Raw genomic sequence first — 13,127 nt, 5'->3', positions numbered from 1 at the left:
CCGCTCCTGAGTGCGTGTTCTGGCCTTCGTGGGAACGCGCGTCCTCCGCCCGAGCCGCCTGAGTGAAAGCATGGCGCGTCTGTTCTCCCTTGGAAAGCTGGGCTCGGAGATGACGTAATGACTGCATATTACGGGTGACGTCGGAAATGTAATATCTACCGTTCTCCCGCTGGCACGACAAAAGACGAGCCCTCGGACCGCAGTTGCCACAGTGATTTTCCTGTTTTGCGTTAACACCAGGCTTATTTGGCCCTGGAAGGGAGCTCTTGTCCCGCTAATTAAAAATAACATTCGCTGATAAAACTCGGCTCAAGCACCTCTTTTTCTTTTGTCCGGTACGTCCTTCGGTGCCTGGATTGCATGACCTCGAGCCTCCAGAAAGCACCCACACACCCTCCAGAAAGCACCCACAGCCTCCAGAAAGCACCCACTGAGCCTCCAGAAAGCACCCACTGAGCAAGTGCAAATGCATTTTACTTTAACCGCATATTTACCAAATATAAACATTTAATAGTATTTTTAACAGACAACGATAAAGTTGTGAGCATCTTTTAAATTCACATCAATAGTATTAGTCAATACTATTGAATTATATATATATAACCCCAAAAATCTGATGCATTATTGATGCATTTATGTGTTTGCGACTTTAATGTTGCAGCAGGTAATTATTTTAAATACAGTACTTTAATGACTAATCAACAGAAATGCATAGTAATTGTTTGCCGATTTTTATACAAATAATCAAAATCTGAAGAGCTACTATAGAATGTAATTTATTAATAGAATTATTACTATATTTGTCTCAAATTTGTAGCTGAGCAAAAGTTGCTAAAAAGTACTCCAGTAAAGAGAAGTCCCTCAAAATTGCACTTAAATGATCATCTGAAGGCGAGTTATAATACATTAATAATAACACATTTATATTCCACCCACTGATGGTACACGAGGAGATCAAAGTGTAACCTTCAACACATTCAAAGATGAAGAGACAGCAAGTACAACGGCTCTTTCAAATATATCTGCCTTTACTTTATTCATGTTCTGTACAGTATTTCATCTCCAACGTCTCTATCATACTATATGACAATAATGGATATCATTTACTACAAAAAAGGTTGAATAAATAATTTAAATGTGGAAATAAAAAATAAATATGCAGTTCATTCTTTAATAGCAGTCCTTCTTTTCTGTCTGTAGAAAAACAGTCCCTCCCTCTTGAAACACACCTGAACGGGTTTGATATGTACAATCACAGCTCTCAGACCCCTTCCAGTTGTTATTTAATAAAAAAAAACACACACACACACACGCACATAATCAGGGAAACATTGTCAGTACAGTTTAGTCCAACAATACGCAGGCGGCTTAGTGAGTGTTCTTCATGAAGCGCTGTCCCGCTGCTCAGGGAGGAGCTGCTGCTGTCTGCAGTGACGTCCATGCAGTGATACAAATATTTAGCTATTTACAGAGGGGGGGGGGGGGGGGGGTGAGAGAAACCGGTTCCGGTCTCTGCCCTTAGGCAACTACACTCCGATGCCTCCTACACACATGTGCACTTTGTTACTTATTTACACAGCAAAAATTGTAGTGTTGATTCGAGTTAAATTCCCAGTGTAAATTATTCCGAGTGAATGGGTGTTGATTTGTGTGTTATTTTAACACTTACAGTGCAGAAAAAGCTCTGAGGGGGACTTCATTTCACGGAGTTCGGAGCATACACTTATTTTGAGTTACTTTCCACATCCGGTTTTTTCGCGGTCATTCATTGACGAGCGGGATTTGTCTTCACTTACCGTGGCAGTGAACTAAGCTAAACGCCCAGAAGAAAGCTGTGTGGGATTGGGATATTCGTTTAAGAAGGTAAGAACCACATTTATCAATTTATAAAGGCTGTTTGTCATTATTTAAAACCATGTTTTAACGTTAAGTGGGTGTGATGCAGTCGATGTGCTTACATGTGGATTAATGGAATTTGCTTGCTAGCTAGCTAACGAGTGATTTAGCATTTTTTCCTTATATTTATCAACTGTACTATACTGTACTGTAAAAATGTACGTTGCGTGTTTAAATGTGATACAAGTGCTTAACATTGCATTTACTATGGTTCTATGAGAGAACATTTTCAAACATTTTCAAATTTATAAATGTATTCTTTAACACTAAGTTAGTCCAGCAACTGTAAAACCATAAAATTACGTTAGTGTGTTTTAATATAAAATGTGCTTAAGGTGTTCAGGGTTTCCCGCAGAAAACTTGTTAGTCAAGGTGGTTGGTCGTCCGACGGGGGGGGGGGGGCTACCGGTGCTGTTTAGCTAGGTCGTCCGACGGGGGGGGGGGGGCTACCGGCGCTGTTTAGCTAGGTCGTCCGACGGGGGGGGGGCTACCGGCGCTGTTTAGCTAGGTCGTCCGACGGGGGGGGGCGGCTACCGGCGCTGTTTAGCTAGGTCGTCCGAGTCCGACTGGGACGCCGTAGTTAAGGCGGCAGGCTGCAAAGTGCTGCGGGAAACCGTGGTGTTAGCTAGCTAGTTCTTTGTTGCGTTGTCGACAGTTTCAAGATGATTTGTGCACGCCCGCGTTTGTTTTTCGTCAGTAATGAAGGCCTGCGCCATTAATATGGCAGATATACCGACTGCTGCAGCTATGTTTCTGCTGTGGAAGTCCTAGATATGTTGGAAAATTAAACTGCGTCACGTCTGGATTAGTAACCTCATCTGGTGGAACGAACCAGCCTACTAACTTTACCTGTGCGGTTCAGATTTAACTGTTTAGTTATTGCAATAAACTGATAAAAACTAAGCTAAAATACAAACATTATGATGAAGATTTGTTAAACGTTTGTATTCATACTAAATCAGGTCCTTCCACAAGACAACAACCAAACAACTTTTTAAAATGTTCGTTCCTTAAATAGAGTTTAGGGCAATAGTGGATTTATCCAAGTGGTGTGAACCCAACATAACTAATTCCGCCGTTATTTACTTGTGAAATGGGTCTAAAGTAAGCCGAAACAGCAACATTGTGCATATGATGAACAATCATCACTGTTGTTGGTGAAACATATGTTATCATCTCCTTGCAGGAGATTGAACCGTTTTTTTCCTTTTTTCACTAGCTGCAGTTTCAGGATGTTGCTGAAGGTGAAATGCAATGGTATCAAGAAGTACATCAAATTGCCCTCAGGCTTCACCTATTCAGAATTCATCAGGGAAGGTAAATCATTTGAAGGCAAAATGAAATATGAAGCCAATTTAACAACAAATCACAGCACAATATGATCTGTGGCAGAACTATTTAAATACTTTTGTATTTAACAGTTTATATTACATTAATGACAGTGGAATCATCAACATTAGTTAGAACATGGTTGTACATGATTCTTTTTAGTTTAACAGAGTTAAGCAGGATGATTTCAAATTTGCTCCAGGTGACTTAATCTGCTTACATTCCCTCCTTTTTACAGTCAAAAACAAGTTTGGGCTTCCTGATGTAGCTCAACTTGACATTTTTGATGATACTGACACAGCAGTAGAGGAAGACATTCTTCTAGAGCTGTTGGAGGCCAATCCAGACATGTGCCTGACAGTATGTGACAGCATGTCCAATGAAGGTAGGTGTCATTAAGAAAACCAATGTTAATGGATAGGGCTATTTGGTGCACCTAACATTGACCTTTCTTTATGGAAGGAACATGGCAGTGGTCAAGGTTAGATGAAATTTGTTACAGATTAATAAAAATATAATCTGAATTCGTTAAGGTTACTTAAAATGTTTATACTTAAATGGATAAAGCCACATTAAGTTAATAAAATTCTCTCTTTTTAAAGACTTTTCTCCTCTAGATCATTCAACATCATCTTCCCTCACGGACACCATATCACTTCCTTCAAGTGACAGTGACCTTAGAGAACTGGGTATGACCACAGGCAGAAATAGATCCAGCAAAGAAGACATGAGCAGTTCTGCAACAAAGGCTTCCGTGTCAGAGGCGGCAAAGGAGGTAATTGAGAGCTGGAAACGTCTTATTTTGATTTACTATCAATTATAAGGTGTCACGTTTAAGCATTTGGTTCCAAACTCACTTTTTATCAATGAAAATGTTATTTGCTCCCTTCATAGATGTTTAACTTTCACAACACTTCTGTTTTTTGTCATTCCTCTGAACACTCGTAGTCTATATAGACATGTTGTGGTATGTTTTTTCTAATAGACTGAATTGAACACTGAACCTTATTTTCCCTTTTCCTGTTATGTGAGTAGATTGTAGAAAATGCCTTGCTTAAGAAGCCTGGAGGAGAGGATATTCTTGAGGAGTACAAGTCAGAAAATTCACTAATGCACCGCACTCGGAGACAGCTTGTCAACATATTGGCGAGTGATATGACTGAGAGACATGGGTAAGATTTAAAAAGGAATTACAAAGAAATGTAATAAGACTGTAATCTTGTAATGATATAATTAATGTAATGATATAACTAATGTTTCTTGTACTAATGAAATGATTAAAGATGGACTTCTCTCCATAGCAGGATTCCTTCCCGTCAGCAGAAGGAGAAGTATGCTCTGGGAATTATTACTCTCTTTCCCTCACTGAAGGATCCTTTTTCTCCAAAGGGCTATGTAAGTTATTCAACCTTAAGAAAACACAGCAGCAGATTTACAGTAAAGGGCTTTGGCGTTGTAGTTTTCATTCTAAAATAACTACTGTTGTTTATAAAATTGAAAATATTTCAGAAATATTTCAGAATTTAACAATCATGATGGTGCTCTGACTTGAAACTACTTGGGTAATAAGGATATTAAAAACAACATCTGTTAAATAAGTAATTGTTCTTATGTTTCACAATGCTGTATTTTCACTTTATGTAAGATTGTTTTGTGATTATTTGTGTTTATTCATTTAAATGTAACAGGAGCATTTCTATGATGGGGAAAGAGGAACTGGATATTTAGCGTGGCGCCTCAAAACCATTTCCAGGACTTCAGCAAAACGGCCAGTCAAAGAAGTCTCAGTGCATCAAGCACAAGGACCAAAGCGCCAAAGATCAGCAACCACACTGCCTCAGCAGCTTGATGGAGATGCCTGCAGGGAGGCCATTTCATTTCTTGTTCACTCCCCTGATGAAGCAAGTGTATTTCAGAAGATGAAGATGACGTTTCAACATCGTCAGGACCTAGTGCATGACCCACAAAGAAGCACAGATGTCTTCAAAACATTTCCACGCTTTTTAGATGTCAAAGGACTTGTGAGTTGTTGATATTTCTTTTATTTAAACCGAAGTCTTGAAAATATCCAGTGTTTTGCTGGATGTTAGCCATGAAAACACCTAATCATTCTTCTTCCTCGCTTATTGATTGTCTTTTTCCAAAATCTTTATTCTGATTTACACTCATTTAATATACCACACACTGATATCAAATCGCTTCTGTGTGTGTGTGATCAACAGGTGAATCAAGACTTCCTCCTGCTGTTTGGTGCTGAAACAGCCTCCAAGATGCTTGAGAAGTGGGACACCTCATTCAAGCTCAAGGTCATCAAAGAGGCCAAACAACTGACTCCGACAACTGAGCTGTGCCGACTTCTAAAAGCTGCTGAGAAACTTGCAGAGAACGATGAAACGGGTAAACTACACAGCATGCATTGTTCATATTATGAATTTTCTAGCTATTTTCATCTTTTCCTATTAGACATTAATGCCTTGTTTTTCCTCCTGATAGACTGGGACAGTGACATCGCTTCCATGCTGCTTCTTCTCTATCTCTTGCCACCCACAGCGGGACGGAAGAGGACCAAAATAAGTCCAAGTGCTGCAGTGGAGAAAATGGTGCACTTTCATAAGGTACATTATATGCCTCATTTGTTAAAATTCCACGAGACAGTTTTTTTAGTTATATGCACCTGCTAGCCATTTGTTGCCTTTAAATTGTGTTCCTTCCAAATAAATGGTATTGCAGGCCAGTATGTCCCAATTATTTGAGGACTGTTTTTCCAGTGAAGCAAATTATTTCATTCACAGGGGCAGTTTACAAAATGTCTATTACATTTACATAGACCAGCAAGTACCAGATTCATCTGAAGGTGTACACATAATATGTTTTTTTCTTTTTAGTCATGCTGCAGCATCAATGAATATCTGCAGGAAAGGGAGACTAAACAACCATACATCCTTGCCGTTGGCCGAACCCAGAAGGCGATTGATACCTTCTACATCGTCGTTGACAAACAGCTCATCCTCTGCCAAGCCACCAGCTCGTTGGGTGCTTTTGATGAACTGTTTAAATCCCACTACGTGTTCAACTTGTCTTATGATGAGTCCCTGGTCCATTTCTACACTTTTCTGCAGACAACGGTCTACAACATTGATGCTACCACAACAGATGAGTCTCCAAGAGTTTGTGAGTTGCGGGCAAAACTTTTGAATGACATATGAATATGTTTAAATGTTTTGTATGTCAAGCAGTGCATGCTACCAGTCAGTGCCTTTATATTGTACCATTATGTTCTCTGTAAGTGTGCATAGAGTGCAGTTGTGTGGTGCTTGGATATTTGTAATTAAAAAAGATTAATTCATCAAATGCTTGTTTTTTCTGGTAATGAAAAAGCATGTTCAGAACATCAAATGTGATGAATACACTTTAGTGTAAAATAACACTGAATGATATAAATTAACACTTTTAAGAGTAAGGGAGTAACACGATTTAGATGTAAAAATACACTTTAAAGTGTCATCACATAACACTGTGAATGTTAGAAATTAACACCCTCAGTGAAAAGGAATAACCCCAGTTTAGTGTAAAAATTACTCTTAAATGTGTTAAGAAACAACACTCTAAGTGTTACATTTTTAACACTATTATGGAGTTAAAATATTAACACCGTCCAAAGTGTAAATTTAACTCTGAACTGGTGAGGATTATATAAACTCAGGGAAAGTGTTAAATTTGACTCTATGGGAGTTGAATTAACACTGACGTTTTTGCTGTGTATTTTGGGTCCGCGTGTGATTCCAGCAAACAGGAACTGGCCTCGTCTGGAGGAAATGGCTTTTCTATTTGTTCATTTTTAATGACCGAAATAGCACAGGAATGAGCTCATTTAGCAATTAGGAGGAGTCCCAGGACTTCTCCCCCGACTGCGTGCGTCTAGTCGTCGCCGTCGAAGGCGCCACCGGAACAGGCCGGCTGGCCTGCTAGTAGCTGAGCCCCCCCCCCGCCCCCCGCCCCCCGGCCCGCAACCCGGTACCATCTCCTCCACACAAACACACACACACATACATACGGACACTGACATGTGCACACGTGCCAAACGGAGATGGGTTACAACCACTCTGGAGCGAGGATGCACCTTTTTTTTGGGGGCCTTTTAAAAAAAAAAAGGCGAGCTGAGTGGCTCCAGCATCCGCTGGATGTTTGCACAGATGGGCTCGCGGGCCTCGTGGGAGGACGCCGCATTAAAAAGAAAGCTGTTTTGATATGAGGACGAAGAGGAAAGAAAAAAAATAAGGGGGGCTGTTGGGGTTATCTGAAGCCATCCAACGTCTCTGGACTGGTCGCAGCCGTGGCGAAGGCTCCTAGCCCTGACTCCTAGTCCTGACTCCTAGCCCTGACTCCTAGCCCTGACTCCTAACCCTGACTCTTAACCCTGACTCCTAGCCCTGATTCCTAGCCCTGACTCCTGGCCCTGACTCCTAGCACTGACTCCTGGCCCTGACTCCTGGCCCTGATTCCTCACCCTGACTCCTTTCCTCATGCAAATAAGCAGCAGGATTCACAAATACGCTGAAAGAAAATAGAGACCAATGATTTAAATACCAGGCCAGAAATTAGCTTATCGATTCCCTCTTTCTTTAGCCTCTCCTCCCATTCAAAGGAGATCAGTTGTGTGTGTAATGTGTGTGTGCGTGTGTGTGTGCGCGTGCGTGTGTCTCGGCGTGCTGAAGGGGTTGCATCAGTACGAGTTGCCCGTCAGCGTCGGCGTGTTGTTCTTGCTCCGGTCCTGGGGCAAGCGGGCGCGCTTCTTGCTGCGCTGCGTCTTCGGGACCTCCTTGGCCTCCGATTGGTTGTGGTGGGGCCTGAAGCGCTTGCACTTGCAGGAGGTGACCACGCGGATCTTGTAAGTCCGGGTGCTGCCGCTGGGACAGTGCAGCTGGACCCTCCTCGTCCGAGAGTGGGCCGGGATGCAGCGGTAGTCCGAAGCGCTGCCCCTCCACCACTTGCCGCGGGCGATGGAGTTGGGCATGAGGTGCGCCGGCAGGCACTGGCCCGAGCACAGCAGCTCCTTCACCGGCTTGGCGCTGCGGCACGACCCGTCGGCGATGAAGCGGGTGGAGCGCAGCTCCCTGCAGCTCAGCTCCGCGGCGCCTGGGTCGAAAAGAAGAGAAGGAAAAGAGCCACAAGGACACACCGGTTAATTGTATTAAGAATAGATCGACTCAACGCGTCACGCGGAATGTGCAGCCGAAAAATGCACTTTTTTCATAAGTCCGACTTAATGCGAATTGAAGCAAAGATCATATCAGAGCGTCAGAGTTTGATTGATGGTCCGATCATTAGCGGTTGACAGAGATCCAGCTGGCAGCAATCAGCTGATAGCAAACCCAGACCACGGGGCCATTAAACAGCTCAATCACACGTAATGGAGGTTTCGGGGGCTGGAAGGAGAAGCTGGCACACGGCGCCGGCCCCAAGGAGCCAATAGCTGTCCGGTTATTTCAAAGAAACAAGAAAAGATTCTGAACGAACTGCACATCTGCCACAAGAGTCGACACACTCACATGTTTAGCCTTTTTTTAAACCAGAGTTATTGTCTTTTTCTTCTTTTTAACAAAAACTGTTGGTTCAGACAGGGGAGGAGTCCAGAGGCCCAGTTGGTCCCGTTCCCTGACTTGGTTTGAACCCGTAACCGCCCCGAGGCCCAGTTGGTCCCGTTCCCTGACTCGGTTTGAACCCGTAACCGCCCCGAGGCCCAGTTGGTCCCGTTCCCTGACTTGGTTTGAACCCGTAACCGCCCCGAGGCCCAGTTTGTCCCGTTCCCTGACCTATATGTGCCCTTCGGCCTCACCGTAATGGTGGCGGCCTGCACAGTTTGCGTGAGCAGGAGGGGCGGGAGGGGGGGCTCCGCTGTGACCCCACAGGAACCAAAAGCAGGACGTCCCACAGTCGGTTGAAGAATATAATCCAGGAGAATCCCACACCCCCCCCCCTCTGTGTGAGCCTCAACACGGTGCTCTTCCTGAAGAACAGGCTGATAAGAAATATAATAATATAATTTGGGCTTGTTGGAATGTCCTCATCAGTCACTCTTACTGAGCTGCTCATGTATCCAACCCCCCCCTCTCCCCCCATAGTGATTGAATAAAGACAAATGTGTGAAAACGTCTCACCACCCATCTTGAGTCCACCAGAGATCGCTCTACAGATCGCTCTACAATCACCTCTGGAATCAGAACATGAAACCTTTACTTGCCACAGGTGGGAATCATTGTCAGAGGCAGTGTTGCATTTAACCTCCCCCCCCCCCCCCCTCCTCCCCGCCTCCTCCCTCCCTCTCCCTCTCCTCCTCCTGACATCCCCCTGAGGAACCGACTGTAGGTTTTTGTTTTTTTTCTTTGGAGACATGTTGTTGCAATCATGGTGATGTAAGTACAGCTTGATTAATGGTATAAAGAGAGACGGAAATAAGCAGGAAGACAAGGTGAAAAAAGCCTCGATGTATCTGTGAACGTTCCACATCGAAGAAGCACAACAAGAGTAAAAAAAAAAAAAAAAAACCTCCCCACAAGGTCCTGCTCCTCTGGGAGGCACCAGGTCAAAGAGGCAGGTGACGGGTGTTTAGACAGTTTACCTCACTTATCCGATGATTATGTCTCGAGATAAAATTCAGTAAAAGTGGATTATGTCCATTCAGAAAAACACACCAAATAATAATCATTTAATTAGCAGATAAATTGTCAAAAGGAACTTTTCAGGCATAAAATAAATAATTATTTAATTATGATTAGTATTATTATTTGTGTACACACACACACACACACACACACACGCGCGTATGTATATATTTATACGTGTAAAACAAATCATCGAAATCAACATCCACTTAAGTATAACATTGTTGACTCTACATTGATAATGATGCATTTGAAATCCTTCATCAAGATAATAATAGAGACGATACATGTGAGCGCGCACCCACTCACGTGTAAATGCATCCGTTTACACATATCTTTTCATCGGTTAAGTTTCCTCACTTTTTAATCAACAAAGTGTTTCGGTTAGTCTGGATACTATAATTATTTATTTATTTATTCAAAAATAACTTACTGTAGGAGACTGTGTTCGCTGCCCTTCCGCCGGCTTTCGCCCGGTTATTTATACTGCCGTTGTTGTTGTTGTTGTTGTTGTTGTTGTTGTTGCTGTTGCTGTCGGATGCCTGTAGCGTGGCCTCCTGAGGAGTCCGAGTGTTTCCCGTGTACTCCGGTAAAATCTCCGTGGCGTCGTTCTTTAGTAGCTTCCATCCTCTCGCGGCGGCGCAGCATCCCTGCAGCAGCACGACGAGGACCAGAGACACCTGCATGCTGCTCGCTCCGAGGCCACCAGCGAGTGAGGAGCGGGACAGGGACAGAGAGACAAAGAGAGACAAAGAGAGACAGAGACAGAGAGAGAGACACAGAGAGAGAGAGACGAGTTGTCACATCCACCCTCGGTGCAAGAAAGAGGCGCTGCCCGTATTTAAGCGCGCTCTCCTCAAAGCGGACAATTAAAGCGATGACGCGCAGTGGGCGGGGTCGAACCCGGAGAGAGATTCATTGAGAAGCTGGGAAGGGAGGAGGGGGGGGGGGGGTAGATGGATGGAAAGTGAGAGAAGAGGGAGATGGAGGAAAGGACAGTGGTAAAGCAGTATGAGGAAGTTATGGAGAGGAGAAGGACATGAAAGGAGATGCAGAAATGTAAATAAATGAGAGGAGGAGGAGGAAATAGACAATAGAGGGGAGAAAGTAGAGATGGGTGGGGCAAGTGAGGAGAGGAGGAAAGGTGAGAGGGGAGATGCAAAAAATAAGGAAAAGGTGGAGTCACTATCGGAAAGGTAGAAGCAGGATGGAAACATGAGGAAATGGAGAGAGTGGAAGAAGGAAAGTGAGAGGAAATGATGAAACAATAGGGGATGAGGAGAGGAACAGAGAAAACAGAGAAAAGGAGCTAACGTCTGTCTGCTCATCTCACAGTGTAGTGGTTGGACTTAGGTGTACAACTGCATCTCCTCCTCCACCTCCTCCTCCACCTCCCCATGAATAATTCCTGCAGCATTCCATGTATGAAAAGCCAGTCTTTCATTTGTCAAGGCGCTTTATTTATTTTGGGCTACAATCTCGCTCCTTCTGCGCCTCCTTATCCTGCTCCTCCGAGTCATGTGAGTTATTAATGCCTCATGTGATCCAACGCTGCCGTCTCAGTTCATCCATCTCTTCACACCTCCATCACCTCCTTCCCTCCTCCCCCCCCCCCCCCCCCCCCCCCCCGGCGATAAGGTGTGAGTTCATGTGATGATTTGACACATTTCGGGTTGGAGCAGCTCAACGTGGACCACTGACGCGGTGCCGGGTGACTCTCACTCAAACACTGCCCCCTGCAGGGAGAATGGACCTCGTGCCTTGTGCAGCGAGGGAGGTCAGAGGTGAGCTGTGTGCTTCAAAGTCACGTGGAGACGTCACGGCTTTGACACATTTTCATGTCATATCACTTCATTGGGAGAGTTCAAACATATTCATTTTCAATCACAAACACATGTTGCATAGGAGGCTTGTGTTTTTTTTGGTCACGCCGTGTTTTTGTTTTGCTTAAACCTCACTGGGTTCTTCCCTGGGAAGAAGGCTGGGTTTATGTAAAAAAGCCAAAATACAACACAACCGTTTCCACGGTTAACATTCCCGTTGCATGAATGTTAAAACACCTTCAACTCTCGACCCCATCCGGCTCTCATGAAGTGTTTCTTCATGTTGATGTGCGACGCCGTCGTCATGGTAACCCACGGGCCGATGTGTCCCATGGTAACCGCGGCTGACGGTCAGGTCCTCCTACGGAGTTCAAGGCCCGGAGCCAGAACATCTTTGTTTTTGGGCTGATCCGACTGTCTGCACGAAGCCGCCTCTGATTGCAGCCCCCCCCCCCCCCCCCCCCCCGCCCCCCTCCCCCCCGTCCTCGCCGGCGTCCCGACCGTTGTCAGCGCCGGTCTCCATTTAGGCCTCTCTCTCTCTCTCTCTCCGGGTTTCTTTGTGGAGCCCCTGGGCCCCCCCCCCCCCCCCCCCAGCGCAGTGTTTTTTTTTTTATCTTGATAACAGCACAGCGAGGCCCAAATAACAATCAGATGCTCCCCGGATTGCGAGTGAGCCTGCAGCGTGTTTTCAGTTCATAAACAAACTGTCCTCGGCTCTCTGTGTGTGTGTGTGTGTGTGTGTGTGTGCGTGTGTGCGTGTGTGTGCTTTTTGGGGAAAGGGCTCGATCACACAGGTTAGCAAGATCCTAATGAAGGAGATATTGTTGTTTGAAACTGTGCCGTGTTCGAACCCCGAGGGTTCGAGAGAGTGAATTATTCATTGTGTGTCCACCGCAATCATGCAGAGTGGGGAGGCCCCTCCCCCGCCCCCCCCCCCTCCCGCATGGAGCCGCGGACGGGGGAGAACAGTGGCCGCTTCATGGACGCAGTGGAGCAAATGGCCACATGTCGAATGTGACCCCGCCTCGTATTTAAAAGTTCGATTCACATTCCATTCACGCAGGGCTGAGTAGAAGACTGAGTAGTTGAGACTTTTTCGGTACCACCACACAGTGTGACAAAGACTGATAGGGTCCTTAACTCATTAGAGTATGGTCTGGTTTCCTCTCATTTACAGATACAGGTACATCCCAATTCAACCTTTGGCTACTGCTGTTGATTAAATGAAAAAAAAAGCTTTTGTTGAAAAACTAATTCATATTCCTAAAAGTTCTTTTTATATCAACAAAACTATGACAAGGCGCAAGCATTGCTCAAACATTGCAAACAATGTTAAAGCTGAAATGTGAAGAATCCACATTTCGCATGAGAGCCAGAACACTGGACATGATGTGCACACCACGTTGTGCACCCAGCT

General features: G+C 44.6%; 2 protein-coding genes across 2 annotated transcripts; one reads left to right on the top strand and one right to left on the bottom strand.

Moving 5' to 3' along the window:
- The first annotated feature begins 1,783 nt into the window (after positions 1-1,783).
- On the top strand, positions 1,784-6,431 carry LOC119195700 (uncharacterized). The gene is made up of 10 exons (XM_062560254.1): positions 1,784-1,863; positions 3,116-3,213; positions 3,464-3,610; positions 3,828-4,000; positions 4,261-4,397; positions 4,527-4,620; positions 4,914-5,246; positions 5,448-5,622; positions 5,719-5,840; positions 6,111-6,431. Exons 2-10 carry the CDS (start codon positions 3,129-3,131, stop codon positions 6,429-6,431), a joined length of 1,587 nt encoding a protein of 528 aa, XP_062416238.1. The 5' UTR covers positions 1,784-1,863; positions 3,116-3,128.
- sost (sclerostin) lies at positions 6,398-10,772 on the bottom strand. The gene is made up of 2 exons (XM_037463800.2): positions 10,321-10,772; positions 6,398-8,361 (listed from the first exon to the last, which is right to left on the bottom strand). Exons 1-2 carry the CDS (start codon positions 10,571-10,573, stop codon positions 7,949-7,951), a joined length of 666 nt encoding a protein of 221 aa, XP_037319697.2. The 5' UTR covers positions 10,574-10,772; the 3' UTR covers positions 6,398-7,948.
- Between the last annotated feature and the right edge of the window lie 2,355 nt (positions 10,773-13,127).

Source organism: Pungitius pungitius, chromosome 21, assembly GCF_949316345.1.
Source record: "Pungitius pungitius chromosome 21, fPunPun2.1, whole genome shotgun sequence".
Lineage (NCBI taxonomy): Eukaryota > Metazoa > Chordata > Actinopteri > Perciformes > Gasterosteidae > Pungitius > Pungitius pungitius.
The sequence above is the reverse complement of the archived record's forward strand: the minus strand, read 5'-3'. Positions and strand labels throughout refer to the sequence as shown.

What these genes read in the sequence shown, in the direction of transcription:
- LOC119195700 (XM_062560254.1), top strand. Translation starts at nt 3,129, where the DNA reads ATGTTGCTGAAGGTGAAATGCAATGGTATCAAGAAGTACATCAAATTG. An exon ending in TGTCAGAGGCGGCAAAGGAG is followed by an intron (nt 4,001 to 4,260) that starts GTAATTGAGAGC and finishes TTATGTGAGTAG; the next exon opens with ATTGTAGAAAATGCCTTGCT. An exon ending in GATATGACTGAGAGACATGG is followed by an intron (nt 4,398 to 4,526) that starts GTAAGATTTAAA and finishes TTCTCTCCATAG; the next exon opens with CAGGATTCCTTCCCGTCAGC.
- sost (XM_037463800.2), bottom strand. Translation starts at nt 10,573, where the DNA reads ATGCAGGTGTCTCTGGTCCTCGTCGTGCTGCTGCAGGGATGCTGCGCC. An exon ending in AGCGAACACAGTCTCCTACA is followed by an intron (nt 8,362 to 10,320) that starts GTAAGTTATTTT and finishes TTTTCGACCCAG; the next exon opens with GCGCCGCGGAGCTGAGCTGC.